Source organism: Daphnia magna, linkage group LG5 (genome assembly GCF_020631705.1).
Source record: "Daphnia magna isolate NIES linkage group LG5, ASM2063170v1.1, whole genome shotgun sequence".
Classification (NCBI taxonomy): Eukaryota; Metazoa; Arthropoda; class Branchiopoda; order Diplostraca; family Daphniidae; genus Daphnia; species Daphnia magna.
The window spans coordinates 2,460,460-2,478,996 of NC_059186.1; the positions used below are offsets into that span (position 1 = coordinate 2,460,460).

At 36.8% G+C, this 18,537-nt stretch overlaps 2 protein-coding genes and 1 pseudogene across 2 annotated transcripts; 2 read left to right on the forward strand and 1 right to left on the reverse strand.

Annotated features, from left to right (window-relative positions):
- Nucleotides 1–7,419: 7,419 nt before the first annotated feature.
- Nucleotides 7,420–9,193, forward strand: LOC123472275 (annotated as a pseudogene).
- Nucleotides 9,194–10,449: 1,256 nt separating this feature from the next.
- Nucleotides 10,450–11,617, reverse strand: LOC123472276. Its single transcript, XM_045173557.1, has 4 exons — nt 11,263–11,617; nt 11,098–11,186; nt 10,894–11,040; nt 10,450–10,839 (listed from the first exon to the last, which is right to left on the reverse strand). The coding sequence occupies exons 1-4, from the start codon at nt 11,354–11,356 to the stop codon at nt 10,573–10,575; spliced, it is 597 nt and encodes a 198-aa protein (XP_045029492.1). The 5' UTR covers nt 11,357–11,617; the 3' UTR covers nt 10,450–10,572.
- A 158-nt stretch (nt 11,618–11,775) lies between these two features.
- Nucleotides 11,776–12,781, forward strand: LOC123472277 (keratin, type II cytoskeletal 4-like). Its single transcript, XM_045173558.1, has 4 exons — nt 11,776–11,920; nt 11,977–12,063; nt 12,121–12,277; nt 12,335–12,781. The coding sequence occupies exons 1-4, from the start codon at nt 11,909–11,911 to the stop codon at nt 12,664–12,666; spliced, it is 588 nt and encodes a 195-aa protein (XP_045029493.1). The 5' UTR covers nt 11,776–11,908; the 3' UTR covers nt 12,667–12,781.
- Nucleotides 12,782–18,537: the final 5,756 nt, after the last annotated feature.

The window sequence follows — 18,537 nt, forward strand, 5'->3', positions numbered from 1 at the left end:
CAAAAGAAAACGGACGCCGAAAATTCCATACAGTCCAAACCAATCATCAGCCGATGGAGAAGATTCTGATGATAAAACTGATTCGGCTCAAGGTGAAAAGCAGAAAAGAAAGATTTCTAATCAGGCGAAAAAATTGAAGTTAACAGCGAGATCACAAAAGCCAAAAAAAGATGAGTGCCGCGACTTTTCTCCGTTGCGAGATTTTGACGATTTGTCTAACAGCGAAAATGGTGAAGAAACGGATGTACCCTTGAAAAAGCAAACGAACAAAGTGCAGTCGACAACAACTCATTCTGATCAATCGTACACTAATGAAAAGGACGAGCCTTTGATGGAAGATATATCCAATCAAGATTTAAAAAAATAAACGGAAACAAGCCGGTGCTACCAAGAAAATTTATGCGCCATCAGGAAGTAAGATGCCGACCTTGAATAATGTTTTGGGATCCAAAAATCGCCAAGCCGTATTAACTTCATTTCTACCTACTGCAAAAAAAAACAATACGCTGGGGGAAACTTCAAACAAAACTCCAAAGCCTTCGGCAAAAGATAAAGATCGTTGCAGCACACTAGCCGGTTCGAAAATTGCTCACGGCTTAACAAAGACAGATACTTCGACGCTAAAGAAATCATCTAACTCAAAGAGGACGCTACAATCTTTGCCGAAAGAAAGTGATCGTGGAAACACACAACCTGTTTCGAAAATCGCGCATGATTCGAAGAAAGTTGCTACTTTGACGCAAGGTGGGTCTAACTCAGCAAAGCCTAAAAACGCTGTAACCCATAAAACGCAACAAGTGTATTTCAAAGAAGTGCTCGCCTACAAAGAGACTGGTACAAAATCAACACGAGACAAAGACAAAACTTCGAGTAGCGTCTGTTCAAATGCACTAGTCTTGAGAGATAGTAATAACACCAAACCAGGTGAACGATTGAAATCATCAATGAGTAATTCGCCAGTGATGGATTTCCAGAGTAAACCAGCTGCTACATCGCAAGTAAAAGAGCGTTTTAGTGAAAACGCTCAGCTGGCTGAAGGTTCGAAAGGTATGTTTTTAATCAGTTTTTACGTTACAGATACTTCCTATTTATTAAATAATTTTTGACATATTCTTTACAGCTACATCGTTAAGCAAAGTAGAAACATTCATAATACAACATCTCACTGGAATTTCAAAAAAGAATGAACAAAGATTTGACTCTATCGATGTCAAACTTGACTTGATATTGGAGCAACTTCTTAACGGCGTCCGATCGGTTTCTTTAGAGGAAGCAAATGTTCATATTCCCGTCGATAGCTACGAGGAGTGGATTGACTTGGAAAAAGTGCTGGCCAATAGAGATACTGCAATAGCTTTAGTAAGACTTATTGAATTAAAAAAATGTGTAAGGCCATTAACATTAAATGTTGTAATAGGAGAAGAAAATTTCAAATTAAGGGGGAACACTTTGGGCGAACGAGTGCAGCGTGTATGGAAAACCCTCATCACAAACAAATTTGGAACGCAAGTCAGTTGGGTAGGACAAAAAGGGAAACCTCCTGTACTAAATTCGGAAATGTAAAAAGTAGCTGTCGGTAGGGTTGATTGTCATTGAATAATATTTTTGATATCTATTTACAAATTTTGTTCATTCAGCTGCGGTATGCTCACATCCAGTTTATGCTAAAGCGGACAAAAAACCAAATCGAAAGCCACTCGAAACAATGGATCTGGCAGTCGAATAAACGTCATTCGAGAGAATGTCAAAAGGCAGGAGACTTGAACAGCAATGACTCGGACATGACAAGAAAACGCAAGCAAGATGAGGACGATTATGAAAAGAAAACGAATCAAGTGACGATGAAGATGAAGCAGGTCTACTCCACAATGAATTTTGGAATCGATTGACTAGAAATGTCTTTCTAGAAGTGCCTCTCAAGCAGAATTAATGTTTCTTTTACACAGAATTAATGTTAGTTTTACAACGCCCTGATGTTTATGTAATAACGAGTTAACCAAGAATTTAAAGAAAAATAAATTTGTTTTGTCCATCGGCCATAAAATTTTTTTTTCCATTTACTTAAACTGACATGTTGATGGTTACAAAAATTATTTTCGTACGTCGTATCTGGATAGCTACTAAAAGGGTGTATGTAGGCGGCTACCAAAATGATATATTTAGGTAACTACCCAAAAGTAGTGCCTGGGTAGGGTAATAGGCAGTAACTAAACCACTACCAGGCAACAAACTTTGGTAGCTACCGAACTACCCTTGGTCACTACCTGGTAGTTGTTTGGTTACTGTTTGTGCTGGATGGGTAAGTACAATAAATTTTAACTGAAATATATTTCTTTTAAAAAACGCCACTGGGTGTCGGCCTTCGAGATTTATGTGGAGTTGCGTGGGCTGAACCGTCAGTGGGTTAAAAGGTTGAAAATGCATCGAAAAATTGTTCAGTATTGCGATTAATTATACTCTGAAAGGGAAAACTTACGAAACGCTGATCGAATAGAATAACCGAAAAACCTGACGTTTTCCACTTCTCTCCATGACAAAAAAAAATGACAAACGACAGCCGCCCTCGTCGTTTCTAAACAAACACAAATTAAAAATTAACATACCCTCCTTTCATCACAAAAAATAACCTATTCCATACAGTTTTACATGGAGAATCCAACTGTTAATAAAATTTTACCCAAAAAATGAAAACCCGCGGCCCAGTAGGGTCCCTAAATCCACCAACCTGCCACCAACCAATCAGAACCCGACTTTCACGACCAAAATTTTAATTTCAATCAAACAAAAAAATATATTAAATTAACAAAAAATTCTACATATTTAGAAACAACCCATTGAACGAAGTTGAATACGGCGAATCAGATAAAAAATAAATGAAAACGAACAACTCCCATGTTAACACACGATAATTCCACCCAATTCGCAGCCAATCAAAACCCGGCTGGAACCCCTGGGGAAACAATAAACAGTTTGGGGCCCATAACCACGGAATAGCCTTCCACCTTTACCATGGTAAATCTCTCAGGGATAAACATATTTCTTAGCGCACAAACGATCTGGCAAGGATGGAAAACCTGGAGCCTTCCAGTGGGAAATCATGAACCCGAAATATGTAGAAGAAATCACAAGTAACAGCGTACCAATCATAAATATAAAATTAAGTAAAATTTTAACATATTTATTTATCTTAGAATACCTAATTCACGTCTGGCGCAATTTAAAAGGATCAACCCCACAGCTGCTCCGACAAATGTGCATGAAAAACATGGGTGTATTTTTAAATAATAAAGGGAGGCATCCAAATAAATAAAACATAAGAATATAGACTTGATCGTTCTAATTTATTAACTACATATAAACCATCATAACAAATAAGTAATATCATGCAAAAACATAAATAATACTAAAAAAACATAACAGCTGAAAAACTTTATATAAAATCCAATAAAACAACCAATAGATGGCAGTTCAAAACCCAATGTATAGAAGAAATAAGGTCATAAAGCATAGATTTCATAAAAATTAAACCGATCCATTAGAACCGCAATCCACATTATGGGAATTACATGGGGTATCAAAATATCCCATGAATAATATCTTCAACATTTCTAGATCAATTAATAAATTTGCCCACATAGATTGTTTACAATTTATCTGTGACACAGTAATACCTTAAAGATGTCAAAAAACACTAACTGGTCAAAAAATTAAAAATAACTATAGCAATTTTAGAAAAAGAGAATAAAAAATTAAAATTTGCACTAGCACAATCCAGTGTAAACCATAAATATGTTGAAGAAGAAACGACAAAATTAGGACTTAATTATATTACGACGGTAATTAATCTTAATAACAACACATAAATTTAACTTCATACTATTTTTCCATTTCTGGCTTAGAAAATTACTGTAGCTTTAGGAAAAGAAGCACCAAAGTCAACTGCAGCAGATCTCATTAGCTTGCCAGAACATATCAATATTAACTGATCTAAATAACTCTATTGCTCTATTAAAACTTTCTATAACTGGTTCCGAGTACAATAACTCAATTTAGGAATTAATATAAAAAACAATCATCAACTCTACTAATTATCAATTATATTGTCACACCGGTTGTATTTAAACAAGCACAAACGAATACAACAAGTGATAACTTAAATTCTAAACAATGATTTAACTCGAACAAAAAGGGATAACCATTACCAATAGTTGGAGAATCGTCTGGAGACCTCTAGGGAAACCAGGGAACTCCTCTAACGGAGCCCAGCTCCGGGAGCTCACCCGATGGAGACTCATCTAACGCAGATTCGGGGCAGCATTTTATAGCGTTACGCGAATTACTCCCCTTCCTGACTGCGTATCTGCGTATTTTTCTTAGAGCGGACTTCTCCCGATAATTTCTTCACCACGATCGCAGCGTTGTACAAGGGGCGGATGACTCATCTCTGCGAAGAGATTACCAATCTCCCTTTTCAACCGCAACAATATCACAAGAAACAACCACAAATCATCCAATTTGCTCCACACCAACAACAATACGGTATTAAATATTACTTTTCAATCAACACTCGAACACTTACTAAAACTATTTAATAGGCATCTAACTATACGTTAAGTGTAGAGTCCCTAAATCTTAACTTCTCCACATGCATAGTTCATGAATCACCAGTTCCTAATCAATTTTTTTCCACGAATGATAAATGTAAATCAATGTAATTATTTTGTAACACAAGTAAAATAAAGTAAAGTACGTTTTCCTTACAAGCACTCTTTAAGCGTTTTGTTACAGTTACTTCTGTAGTAGATTCATCAGAATACAATTTAGCTGCATATTGCATAAATAACTTAAAGCCATCTTTTCCTTTCCATTTGGTCCGCAGCATAAAGGTTGCTAAATATCCAGCAAACATTTTTTTGCTTCACTTTGTATTTGGAAGACTTTTTTTGGCTAAATTCCACAAACCTAAAAGAAACATTAACTTATTACTTATTAGACTAAATATAAATAAATTTACCCTCTATTTGGTTGGTATGTGCTCCATTTTTGGGATATTTAAAATGCAAGCTATGATTAACTTTCAGATGAATGTAGTTATTATGTTCCCTAATTTAAAAACAACCATATAACAAGAATACCTGCATCAAATAAATATAAGTAAAAACTAACTCTATTTTTTCATACGCTTTCCAGCAATCAGATATGATGATAGAACCAGGTAGAATTTATTCTTTGATTACCTCCAATAATGTATTTGCGGATCTATCGCTCACTGCAACAAAAGAACATTTTCTAGATATTCTTTCAACTCCAGCAAAAACCCATACTCCCTCTACCCTTTTGCATCGATTATACTTTCCTATATAAACGTTATATTACAATAACTAACATGATTAAAGCATCTAACAGATTACTTTTGCCAAATTTCGATTCGTCTATTTCTACCGTAATACCAACGCCACCAATGTTTTCAAAATTGTTAATTACTGTATCTTCCGAAACTTCACGGCAAAAAGTGTACCAATCAATGGGTGTTATGAGCTAAACAAAAAAAAATACAGTGCCGGTCCAGTTATAGAACCGCCTTGCTATAGAACCGTCTCGGTTATCGAACCGATTTTTCTTTGCCGTGTTTCAGCGCCACCGTTGGCCGTATTATGAACTATATCGATTTTCTATGGCGGGAATGAATGAGGTTTTGCCTTTTAAAACATGCAAAAAAATATGAATGTAATTGTTTTTATCTTTTTACGCAATGTTGTACATCGGTTCAATGACCCAATTTATAATAATTGGTGGTAAAGTTATTCTAAGACCGTCAAAGTTTGAGGGATAAAGAACCGATGATAGGTGGCACTAAGATCGGGTGCTTGGTTACAGGACCATTCAGTTATATAACCACGCACAGGCCGGTTCTATAACTGGACCGGCACTGTAGTATAGAATAGTAGAGTATAGTATAGTATAATCAAATTCGATATACCATATAATTTAAAGTACAGAATAAGACAACATATAAATCAGTAATGAAATAAAGTATAATACATTAACGTATAATATAGTTAATTACATAAACATAAACATGCCTAAATCCAAATCATTTTCCGCATACTTCTGAGAAATTTCATTCCACCAATCATAAGTTAGTGTTAAGATGTCATGAATCGTTAAATGTGATTTATGAAACCAAGAATATCTTCTAATAGTAAAAAATTTTTAGAACACAACTTTGTTTTTATATTACTACCATTAACTCCAATTCTATTGTTGCATTTCAGTTGGCAACTGTCAATGACAGTAGTAGAGGGATTCTATTAATAAATGTAAATAATGCCACTTAATATCTTAGTACATAGCTTATTGTAAATAATTACCAATGTTAGATGCCCAGAACACTGAAGACAACACGAAGAAACACTGTTATCAATAAATCCAATTCCCACTAAGTATTTATACAAATTTATTGGAGTAAGCACAGAACAAATCATTGTTATGGTAAAAGATGTCCAACACAATTCATCGAATGGAATTTGAGATTTAGAACTGGATTTCCTTTTTTTGCATTTGAAATAAAACTTTTCAAGCATTTCACAATTACTCTTAATAATATCACTTGAGGAACTCATGAAAATAGCAACGTATGCTCACAAACTTAAGACACAGGTTTGTCTGGATTTTTCCGAAAGTAACAGAAGAAGGGTTGTCTTAAGAAAACAAATGTTTTTAATTTTTTTATGATTTTAGAACTGATATGGTTGTTGCATTGAGCAATTGATTTTATCACGCTTAATTCGAGGTGTTTTCAGTTGCAGGACAGTATCATATATATATCATAAATGCTATATCTTAAAACAAAGCTTTGTCTTATGTTAAAAACTTAGTAATTTCATTGATTTTTCTTTTTATTCAAGGAAAAGTAATTATAAATTGTTGGTTTTATTACTTTGTTTCATTTTTATCGATTTAAATTCATTTTTTGTAACTTAGTTTGCGAAAAAGAGCGAAGCGAGGCTATTGAAGCTACATTTTCTTAAGACTTAGCTTTGTCTTATGTTTATTGAAAAATTTAAGTTGATTAACTAATTTTTTTTCAAGTTAAGTTAATTTAAAATATAAATTTTTTTATTAATTTTATTTTCATAGATTTATAATTAAGTTTGTATTTTTTACGTTTATTTAATAATCATCAGAGTCACTAGAATGTGTTTCAGTCTCCTCATCAGAAAATTCAAATTTTGTGTAAGAATTGTCAGTTTCCTCATCAGATGTTTCAAATTCAAATTCTGTTCCAGAAATTGTAAAGCACTTTCCGGCAGTAGGTTTTTGTACGGTTTTCGGTTTCTTTTTATTTGCCTTAGACTTAGAAAAAGAAGAAAAACCCCTCTTTCTATTGGAATCAATGCACTTGCCTTTCTGTTCTGTTGACGAGGTTTCCGAATCACTGTCTGATGAGTTTTCTGCATCATTTGATGATGAACTTTCTAAATCACTTGATGATGAATTTTCTGAATCTCTTGATGATGAACTTGCTCTTTCCATTGTAAATATGTTTGTTATTGAACGGAAACTATTTGACAAACGTATTTACGGGCCAAGAAATGAAAATGTGAATTCGTCTGCTATACCGCTAGTGTCGTCTGGTGGGGAACGGCGACAACTCTCTTAGATTTCGTCGTCTTTCTCAACCAACATGGTCTCCACGTACGTACGGGCATGTCCGTACCAAAAAACGTCGCATTTCTAGCCTTCTCATTGGCTCACAGGCTTCAGAGGGACGGGCAATTTATTTTTTGTTTTGTTTTTCTTTCTCGGTTTTTAATGGCCGCCTGCTTTCATTAAAAATGGATGGAAACGTCATTTTTAAAAAGGTGCCTACTGCTCGCGAGTTAAGAAGAAATGCACGCAGAAGAGAAACAACTAAAAAAGAAAGGAAGCCGTGAAAGCCGAGGGTGAACCCTCGTCAAGACCTCGTTGTTTGGGTGCTTTGCGTTCACCAGAAAATAGTGAATCTACAAAAAGGAAGAAAACAGCTAAATCATTAGCTACAAAGAAACCTCGCATGGATAATCCTGATAATAGTGTTAGTTCTCCTTCTGCAAATGTGTTTTCAACTGCATTGGAAAGTGATATTACTCAACTTGATGATAGGTTTGATGTTTCCCGTCAAGAAAAGCTTGCACAAAGTCAGTTTTAAGTGATCTTATTTATTATCCCTCGTATTCTTTTTAAATTTGTTTTTATTCTTGTGCACAGGTGGTGAACAATTGTTGAAAATGATTGTTGATGTAACAACTATTTTTAATGATATTCCTTCAAGCTGCTACCCAGAAAATGAAAACGCAAAGGGTGCTTCTTGGGCAGAAAGAATGGAAAACATGGATTCTTTGTGGGAGGGAGTCAGAGAATCTGTTTACGACAATTTCCTTTCAAAGCAGGCTTATCCATTGGTAATTCAGTGTGATAACTGCTCGCAGTCACTTTCTGGAGGGAGAGCTATCAGGTGTTTGACATGCAAAAAACATTATTGTGGGGACTGTGATTTTTCCTTTCATGCCCAGCAACCATTTCATAATCGATGGTTAGTTTCCAGCGATAGTTGGTACTCCTTGAAAACTATGGAATTTGTGGATTCCACTGGGAAACTCGTAGAGAAAGGTACAACAGTATTTTCTCATCTTATTGCTTTTAAATTATTATTTATTATTTTGTTTCAGATGTTCCAGTCCCCTGTTTTAAACCCCATCAATGTACTTTGTGTGGTTCACCTGCTGTACACATTGAATCAGGATCTCGTGTAGTAATCGTCGTCACTTCAGAAGGGCGTTTTGAATGCAAGTCATCTATATTCTCATGCCTGGAATGTCACGCCAAAGTTGATGCAACTATTCACGAATATGTCCAATCCAATTTCATGCCAGGGAATCCAAAGGCTCTCAACTTTTTATATTCCGTTGAGGTTTTGAGACTGTGGTATCTTATTAAGCATAATTTACCTAGCAGTTCAGAAAAAAAATTTTTGGAGTGCCTAGAAGGATTATCAGAAGACACTCGCCGAGTAAGGTGTTTTTATCATGTTTTTCCAGTACTAAATTTAAAGTGTTCTTGTTTTAATTTTCAGCGTGGTTCAATCAACAGAAGTCAGTTCAGTCGGGCATCTAAAGAATGTATGTTGTCATTGTAAACCCAATAAATTACTTAAAGAGTCATTTTTTTGTTATTTCTATATATTTGAATAATTTGTAAAATACAAATATTCTTGAAGTGCACAATACACTAAATATCAACCAATTGCTGATGATTATTCACTGCGAAGTTTAATGACTTCGGTTTATAATAATTTAAATTCTCGCGCTGGTGAAGGTGTTGGTATGTAAGGAGACAAGACTTATCCGGGCGAATGGATGGAAAATTCATTTTCGCATAAGGTACCTATAGTCGTAAGCGATATAGACTAGTTGTCAGCCGAAAGAGATGTGTTTTGTTTTATGACAGTAATTTACTCCCTTGTACGGAACTGTCTATTTTTGTAAATGATTTATTTGAAGCTATAATACATCTAAAAATGCGTAAAACATCACGAAATTTGATAGTTCTTAAGGAGATCTATCTAAATATATAATATTTATTATAAAAATGTAAAAAGTAAAAGTTTCTCATACAAAAGTTCTTCCGTTTTGTCTACAGAGTCGCCTACAGAACTGGGTCGCTATAAAAGTATGAGTAAAAAAAATCCGTTTTCAGGGGATTTCGATATTATTGACATTTTTAAATAAATTTTATATGAAAAGATAGATCTCATCAAGAGCTATCGAATTATGTAAAGTTTTAGGCTTTTTGAGATATATTTAAGCTGTAAATAAATTTTTGAAAAACATAGACAGTTCCGTACTAGTGAGTAATTTACTACCATAACTTAAAATTTTAATTTACAAGTTATGAAATTGAATTACCCATTATATATTCACAGAAAAATACGTATCCGATTAAGAGCTTTCATAGGATATAAATTTCAATTGAATCGAAGCTGTTTAAAATTTTAATTCATTTTTTTTAGATCTCTTTCTTCCGCCTTCGCTAAAATCGCTTTGACCAAGAGTGGCAACATTGCTTTCAAAAATGACATGCTAGCAATCTGGTTGTCTGCTTTACAAGTTGCTCAAAATTAAGTCATGCCGGTCATGACACATTATATCTTTTCAATTTTTGTTCGTTTTTTGTTATATTTTACTCAATAATTGTTTTAATTGTCCCATAATTGTTCAAATTGTTATTGCAAGATTGCAAGAAAAATGCAGAACTGTTTTTAAACTTATGCAAAAAAGCTATAATTTGTTTAAGTAAAAAAAGTTTAAGTTTTTGTTGTGAAGCAATCCTAATTTGTTTCAATTGTCCCATAAATGTTTTTTTGTGATATTTTGGTATTCTATAACATATTTTGAATAAAAGTTTGAATTGTTTTAAAATTTGAAATGTATTTGCATCATGACATTCCAATAATCAATACTTTTAAAAACAGTCTACACGTTTGATTGCTGCAGGAGTGCAGGTTGCTTGACAATTGTAGCTCTCTGGGCCTCAACTTTGTTCTAAAAAAGAAGATATTACAGTAAATGTTGGAAGACCTGGCTTGACCGTCTGATTTGGATGGGTAGACATTTTTTTCTTTGTTTTCGGCACTCCCCCAGATAACGAATGACTTCCTAAAAAGGTTTTGGAGTAGACAGCTTCTAAAAGCCGATTGACAGTAGCATTTAAATTTTCACGTGAAGCTTTGGCAACAACCAACACTTCGTCCAGCTCCGATTTCTCGATTTCCACAGTCGATGCGTGTAGTAAAGGAACCTTGAAATTTACATGAATGAAAATAGGAAAATAAATGTTTGACAACTATCTTACCAATAAATGACTTGTTCTTGGTCTCTTAACATTCACTTTATTGTGTTCTGCAATCTTCTTTTCCTTCTTTTCCATATCGTCAATTTTTCTATAAAGGGACCTGTTTTCAATCTCCAACACTTGAATTCTTCTTCGAAGAAATGCAACCTGAAAAATCAAACACACATATAGAATCAAATCATGTCACTGTTTGTAATAGGTTACTTCATTGTCTTCGATATCTTCACTTGTCTGATTTGAAGAACATGAGTTGGCAGAACCATCGGCCAATGATGATTCTTCTTGATCCGAGTCTTTATATCAAGAGGGAGAGGGTAGATTATTAATCACTATTAAAAAACATAACACGCGGACATAACAATCAATTACCTGTTGCATTAAAAATATCAGGGGACATTGGGAAATACTCTTTGCATAATTTCAGACGGGATGTTGAAGCACTTTGTTGTGGAGTAAATTCCATGAGAGGAGATTAAATTTGAGGTGAGAATTGCAATTTGAGAATTGTAATGTGAGAATTGTAATTTGAGAATTGAAATGTGAGAATTTGAATTTGAATTGTAATTATTATAAATTGCTAGTATTTTGACACCTGACAGTTGCACTTGAATAAACAGGAATGATACTAAAAAGCAACTGTATGTGCCAGAGCGAAGCGGCCATTAAAAACCGAGAAAGAAAAACAAAATAAAAAATAAATTGCCCGTCCCTCTGAAGCCTGTGAGCCAATGAGAAGGCTAGAAATGCGACGTTTTTTGGTACGGACATGCCCGTACGTACGTGGAGACCATGTTTGCCATGTTGTGTCAAATTCCAACACTTCTGACCCCTCCCATTTCCACGTTGACTTCCGCGCAGTACCGTTCCAAGCTCCGTGGGGAACAGGTAACAAATATATACAAAATAGAATTCAAATTTCAAAGATTGTTTGTTACAACATAACAAGGGTACAAAGCAAACAGACAATGACACTTTAGAAAACGAAGAAGAAGACGAGGAAGGAAGGAGCAAAGGCATGGGAAAACAGGTAACAAATATATACAAAATAAACATACAAGTTATAAACATTGTTATTTACAACAGAAAAAAGAAGGAAGGGAATCAGATAATGAAATAGTACAAAACGAAGAAAAAGACGAGGAAGGATGGGAAAAAGAAATGAAAAAACGGGTAACAAATATATACCAGAATAAACATACTAGTTTGAAACATTCTTTTTTATAATAGAAAGAGGAAAGAAGGCATCCGTCGACTGACGCTTCCGAGGCCAGCGAGACGGCTGCTGCTGAGGCTGAATCGTATGAAATCACGGTCAAAGCGAATCGATCATTCGCGGACAGAATCGGGGCGGTTACGCGTTCAAAATTGGCAATTGAAAATAGAGGTACTATTATTCACATAAACTACACAGAATGGAAATAAAGATAAACAATTTTTGTAGATCCTAAATTGGCACAATTGCCTCATGTAAAAATAAGCCGTCTGCCGTCATCTATTGCTCACCAGGAAAAAAGAAAAGAAACAGGAAGAGGAGAAGGAAAAGGAGCAGGAAGAGGAACAGGAAGAGGATCAGGAAGAGGATCAGTATCAGGTTCAGGAACAGGTTTAGGAACAGGAACATGTACAGGAAGAGGGAGAGGGAGAGGGAGAGGAACAGGAACAGGAACAAGAACAGGAAAAGGAAGAGGAATAAGAACAGGAACAGAAACAGAAACGGGAACAAGACGAGTAGGAAGACCACGAAAAGAAGAAAAACGTTTGTTGAAGCAGTAAAATTAACATTGTGCGTACTTTTTGTGTATGTTTAAAAATAACTGGCAGTAACCTAGTCCTTATTTTGATATTAATCCGGTCAGGCAAGAGGAATACAACGAATTCAGAAGCAGAAGATTTTTTAACATTTTGATTAAAAAAATAAATAAAACGTCTTCTTCGGCAGTAATCTGGGCTTACCGACGGACGAATTATTTATAATTCCGGACTTATCGACAAATATATTTATTCTTAAGAGATAGCTTTGTCTTAAGTTAGTTGCACGTCATTTTTTAAAAAGAATGGTTCATCTTTGAAAGAAAATGTATTTGTAAAATTTTTTTACATTCTACGAACCACAAATTTCACATCATTGTCAGCATGAGTTAGTAAGTCCTTCAAGGTCATTAATACTGGAACATTTTAATTTAAATTCGTTTGTAAATAGTTCATATTCAACCGCTAGATGACGAATTGGTAGAGAATATTTTGTTAAAGAAAATATATATGATGTAAAATCGACCATTCGCAGGTATGAATGAATTTAATTGGCTAATTAAATTTCCCGCACAATTTTTTCATCTGGTTAAAATTTTAATAAAATTCAGGGAGACCCGGGTCGGATCGGGTTGCCCAAAACTTGATCCTCAACACGCCCCGAATGCCCTTATCAAAACCCACCCAAATATAAAGTAAAATGGAACCAGTTTTTACAAAATTAACTTTACTTGAACGATTATTAATGAAATCAACAATTTTGAAACATAAGAAAGAGCTATGTCTTAAGAAAATATATGGCCTATGAAAGCCTCGCTTAGGGCGTAAATCGATAAAATTATTTACAGTTAAAATTTAAAATTATGGTAAGTGTGATGAAATCTCCTGTTCAATAAAGCAACCGTTTAAGGTCTATAATTATTTAGAAAATAAAATAATGTTTTCTTAAGACAACCCTTCTTCTGTTACTTTGAGAAAAACCAAGACAAACCTGTGTCTTAACTTTGTGAGCATGTGTTGGAAAATAGATACATAAGTAGCAATACCTGAATCAATTCTAATATTAAGTAACACCACACGCCCAAATATTAATTGATTAAGTATAGTGAAATATTTCTAACTTAATTATCATAGACATTCAATAGGTAACTAAACTATACTTTTTTAAATGTAGTAATAATAATAAAGTAAATAGTACAATCACTTTATCATCTAAATAACCAATTGAATATACTGAATAATAAAGATATAATATTAAATATACATCCAACAACTAGATTTAAACCTAGATCCTTTTTCTTAGTAATCCAGTGCTATACCACTGAGCTAGCACAGTAATGACTTCATATAAATATTTTTCAATATCTATATACGTATTTAATAGATATTTACAATTAATGACGCAAACATTGCATTCCTACCTTTGGCAACATTGGAATATAGTAGAGCATTTATTCAGTTTACAAGTAGATACAGATCTGCTGACTTCCGCTGTGGGATGAACTCAGCTCCATGAAGCAAGGTATGATGTCTCGAGCCCGTGCAACCACTAATGGTGCATTTGACGTCTTTTGGACACTCCTTACGTTCGTAGTTGCCGGTGAGGCATAACAAACACCTTCCGGACTTGAAGATTTTCTCTGCCCTTTTTTCTGGGGAGAGAGACGTGAAGGCGGTGCATTCGATAAGGTTGTGGGCTTTGCCGTGGCATACCAAGCATTTCCAATGCTCCTTCTTCTCGGCTCTTCTCTTCTCCGTGTGCGGTCGGCTCCTGGGAGGCACGGTTGCTGGGGAAGATCCTGCCGTTACTTTCGAGCCTTCCGTTGTCGATACATGGCCAATGGTGGATACATGAGGAACGCTGGTTCTCTTGACTGGCTCCTTTTCATGGAATCTCACGTTTTTGGACGTCGAAGTGGGCAAAGACTCGAATACGTTTTTACCATGTTGTTTACTCATGGATTTTAAAGTTACCCAATCATCCAGGTCAAGGATGTTCAATTCTGCTCCCGCCATCTTACGTTTCTCACTCCACTTGTCCCTCAGGTATGCCGGCAGCTTCGCTTCAATAGCCATCAGGGTAGTGCGGCTGTGAAGTTCCTGTGCATACTTGGATAGAGATAGAGTCGCCACTGCACCATGTAGACGGTTCGCGAAGGATTTTAGGTTGCCAACTTCTAGATTCTTCAATGGCGGAATCTGGAGCAGGTCATCTAGGTACGTCTGATCCATAATCTTGGTTCGACCATAAACTGAATCGAGACATTCCCACACAACGGAATACATGGAACCATCAGTAAGGCATTCACCGACTTCGTTACGAACGCCTTCTGTTAGGAACTCTTCAAGAATAAACAAGAGGACAGGGGAACCGTTGTACTCGTTTTCGTATAAGGCTCGAAAATTTGGCCTTAAACCGCGCGTAATTTTTCGGATTTTCATCGAACGGCTTGATCGTGAAGTTCAGGGTACGTGGACAACTACAGCAGCCACCACGAGGGTGATTGGAGCTGCCATTAGCAGGCTGGTGCTCAGAGGACGTGTCCGAAGATGCGTCGTCCCCAATAGAAGGGCCGCAGGCTGGATGCATGATAGGCAGTGGTCTCGAAGGCTGCTCCCGTGAAGAGGTGTCGGCGTCAAGCAGAGTCCTGCGATGCAGTACCGTGGCTTCGAGTGACTTCAAGGTAGACCGGGCGGAAACGTCTTGTCTAGCTGATAGAGTCTGTGGTCGGCTAGGTATGCGTGCTCTTTGGTCGATGACTTGCTCCTGAATCGTTCTCAGGTGTACCTTGCTGACACCAATCTCTGTTTGAAGGCCCACGATCTGTGCGTTTAAGTCTAACTTAACCGTTTCGATCTTCTGATCCATGTCGTGTAACGTCTTACGTGAGTCTTTAACCAACTGAGTGTTGGCGGCGATTTCAGTGGACGTGACATGGGAGTTGTCTATGAGCTTCCTTAGGTGCTCACCCATGCCTTTCAGCGCCTTGCTTAACGTTTCCGTAGCCGACGTGGTGCTCGCTTCCATCTGGATTCTTGCACGCTCCATCTTGACTTCCAGTTCCAAAATCTGTTTCTGGATGCACAGATCACGCTGGCTGGGTTGACCAAGGGACACATTTGACGCTGAACGGGTAGACCTCTTCTGCGATAGCGTGGTGCTAACTGTGACGTCTGAAGCTGTCGTACCAATAGAGCTGGCTGACTGACGTGGCGACGTGGCATACCTAATGGCGAAGTTGAGGATTTCCACGTGGTCGGTGTCAAATTGTACCTCCCATTTTTCACAGGCTTGACGTTGTGGATCAGTAATATCGGGAAAACTTTCCATATACTTGTAATGAAGATCTTTGACGTCTTCGTAGATACGAATTAATTCGTTTCGCCATGCTGCAACTTGCAACTTCTTGAGTCTGATGGCTCCTATCTTGTGATCTGCCACTGCTTTTCTGAAATGATTCGTTAACTTCGAGTGGGCCGCCTTTCTTCTCCCACGTTTCTGCTTGAGATCGTTGTCTGGGAGGAGGGGGCCTTCATTCTTCACTTTTTCTGGCTTCATTTCGTCTTCTATAGAGATATTGCCACCCGACTCAATGCTCTCGGCTTTTGCTACGGCTTCACTCATGACGTAGAAACGTTCAAAGACAAGGAAGAAGTCACACGTAAACGGATGTCGATGATTCACGTAGATACAGCGACGATACAGTCAGATACGCAACGCGTGGTAGACCGGGCTCTGCCTTCAGGCTGGCGTAATCGTATGCCAAAGTCTTGCAACAGGAAATTCCCGACAATTTTACTGAATCTAACAAGTTTTACTAGGGATAACAAGAGAAATGCACGTGTTCACTCATTTCCCGGGTTTCGGCACCATTTGTAACGCACCTGACGTGCTTGCAGGCGCGTTGCAGAGAAAGATAAGAGATTTTACTTGGGGGCATTTAAGCACACTGTATTTCTGTGAGAAAAACGGGGGGAACAAAACGTAGAGAACAAACGTAAGGAGAAAATGTCTTTTTGACGGGCAGGGAAAATCAAAAACGTAAAAATCGACTGGACTGACGAGGTAACTTGGTTACGAAAAGTACAAGACTGGCAAAAAACAAACGAGACCACCCGACGACGACTTAGAAGGCCCTTGCCTCCTACAGCCCTGCCCAATGAGGGCAGCACCATAGGTGACAACTATGAAGGCTGTTTTTTCTTTGGATTCCTCCTCGAGCTCAATTTTTCAATATCCGGAGGCAAGATCTAAAATACCTCTGTCCCACCAGTAAATCTAAAACGTCGTCCATACGAGGTAAAGGGAGAGAATCTTTTTTTACAATTGCATTTAATTTTCTAAAATCTACACACAAACGGACATCCCCTGTTTTCTTACTTACTAATACTATCACGGCTGCCCATGGTGACATTGAATAACGAATTATTCTATTTTGCATCAGTTCCTCGATTATATTTTTAGCTATCTCTTTTTGCTTTGGAGACGTGCGATATGCCTTTTGACGAATAGGACCTTGTCCTTGTGTGTCAATGACATGTTTTACTAAAGTAGTATGGCTTAACTCACTTGTTTTAAAAGCAAAACTGTTATAATTATTTATTATTAATCTACGCAAATTCTCTTTGCTTTCCTCATCTATGTCTAGAAGAGCCGACTCAACGGCTGCTGTGTTGATTGGAGCTGAGGCTACGCTAATTGAAGCCATTGTTTCAACAGGCTTTCTTGAAGGTCTGGAAATACGAAGGGTTCCTAACACTGTTAGGCGAGGTAGAAATATGGTTTTATCTGTTCCATTAACAGCCACCACACGGAGCGAACGATTTGGTGTCGTAGAGATGTAGGTTCCAAGCTAATCCCTGAGGGAATATTACAGCATCTAACAAAATGACAAGTATTGAGAGGGTTGAAAGGGTGAGTTTCCTCTTCTCTAGTCTCTAAGAAATTAGTGGAATTTGGAGGAATTCTCAAAGATTTGCTAATCACAAAGGAATTTTATGTTTCCTGGAAGTGTTCAATTTCCGGGACTCGGTAGATGGACTGTTGTTTTCCGTTATAGATAAACTGATGCTTCCAAAGTGCATCGTGGCCTAGAACACAATCTTCAACAATTCCATTTACGGCTATGAATTTCTGCCTAAGTGCTTGGCGTGGCGTTTCTTCTGCCACAAAAAAGTTAACGGTGATTTTGCCTTCCGTGACGAGGCGCCTGTCATTTATGCTGAAAAGATCCACATCTACCTCTTTAGTAAAATTAATTAATTCTTTTCCTTCTTTAAGCTTATGAAAAAATGTGCTGCTAATAACGCTTCTCTCGGCTCCAGTGTCAAACAGCGCTTTTACAACAGAATTTCCTATTTTTATTCTTATCCTAGGAACTGTAGATTTTACTGCTTATCTATTTATATGATGTCGGGGCTTTTTCTTAGTTCCACCGAGGGGCCCAACGCTTACATCGGTAGTTTTTAGTTTCCCCTTTCTTCAAACAAAGGAAGTTTTTTCCCATTTCCGTCATAACACTCTGGAGGAGTGGGTTTCAAATTTTTGATTGGCGGTGAAATAGGACCAAAACGGAATAGGACTGGAGAAATAGGACTGGAAATTTTCAGTCCTATTTCTCCTGTAGAAATAGGACTGGGAGAAATAGGACAACTTTTTTAACACATTTTAAACAGTCCTATTTCTCATTTGACCAGTCCTATTTCTCCTTGAATATAAGGCTATTTCGCTTGCCTTTATCTTACATATTTAAGGACAATGAGCCTCCAAACCGGTAGGCGAAATTGGGGGGAAATTGCAATAGAAGAGCGTTGGCTTTATATGCCTACGCCCTTGAAAATTACCGTTGACAAAATGGCAACGCTTACTTCGCTTGCATGCTAAGAATTACTTAT

What these genes read in the sequence shown, in the direction of transcription:
- LOC123472276 (XM_045173557.1), bottom strand. Translation starts at nt 11,356, where the DNA reads ATGGAATTTACTCCACAACAAAGTGCTTCAACATCCCGTCTGAAATTA. An exon ending in AAGATATCGAAGACAATGAA is followed by an intron (nt 11,041 to 11,097) that starts GTAACCTATTAC and finishes TTGATTTTTCAG; the next exon opens with GTTGCATTTCTTCGAAGAAG. An exon ending in CAAGAACAAGTCATTTATTG is followed by an intron (nt 10,840 to 10,893) that starts GTAAGATAGTTG and finishes GTAAATTTCAAG; the next exon opens with GTTCCTTTACTACACGCATC.
- LOC123472277 (XM_045173558.1), top strand. An exon ending in AAAAAGAAATGAAAAAACGG is followed by an intron (nt 12,064 to 12,120) that starts GTAACAAATATA and finishes TTTTTATAATAG; the next exon opens with AAAGAGGAAAGAAGGCATCC. An exon ending in ATTGGCAATTGAAAATAGAG is followed by an intron (nt 12,278 to 12,334) that starts GTACTATTATTC and finishes CAATTTTTGTAG; the next exon opens with ATCCTAAATTGGCACAATTG.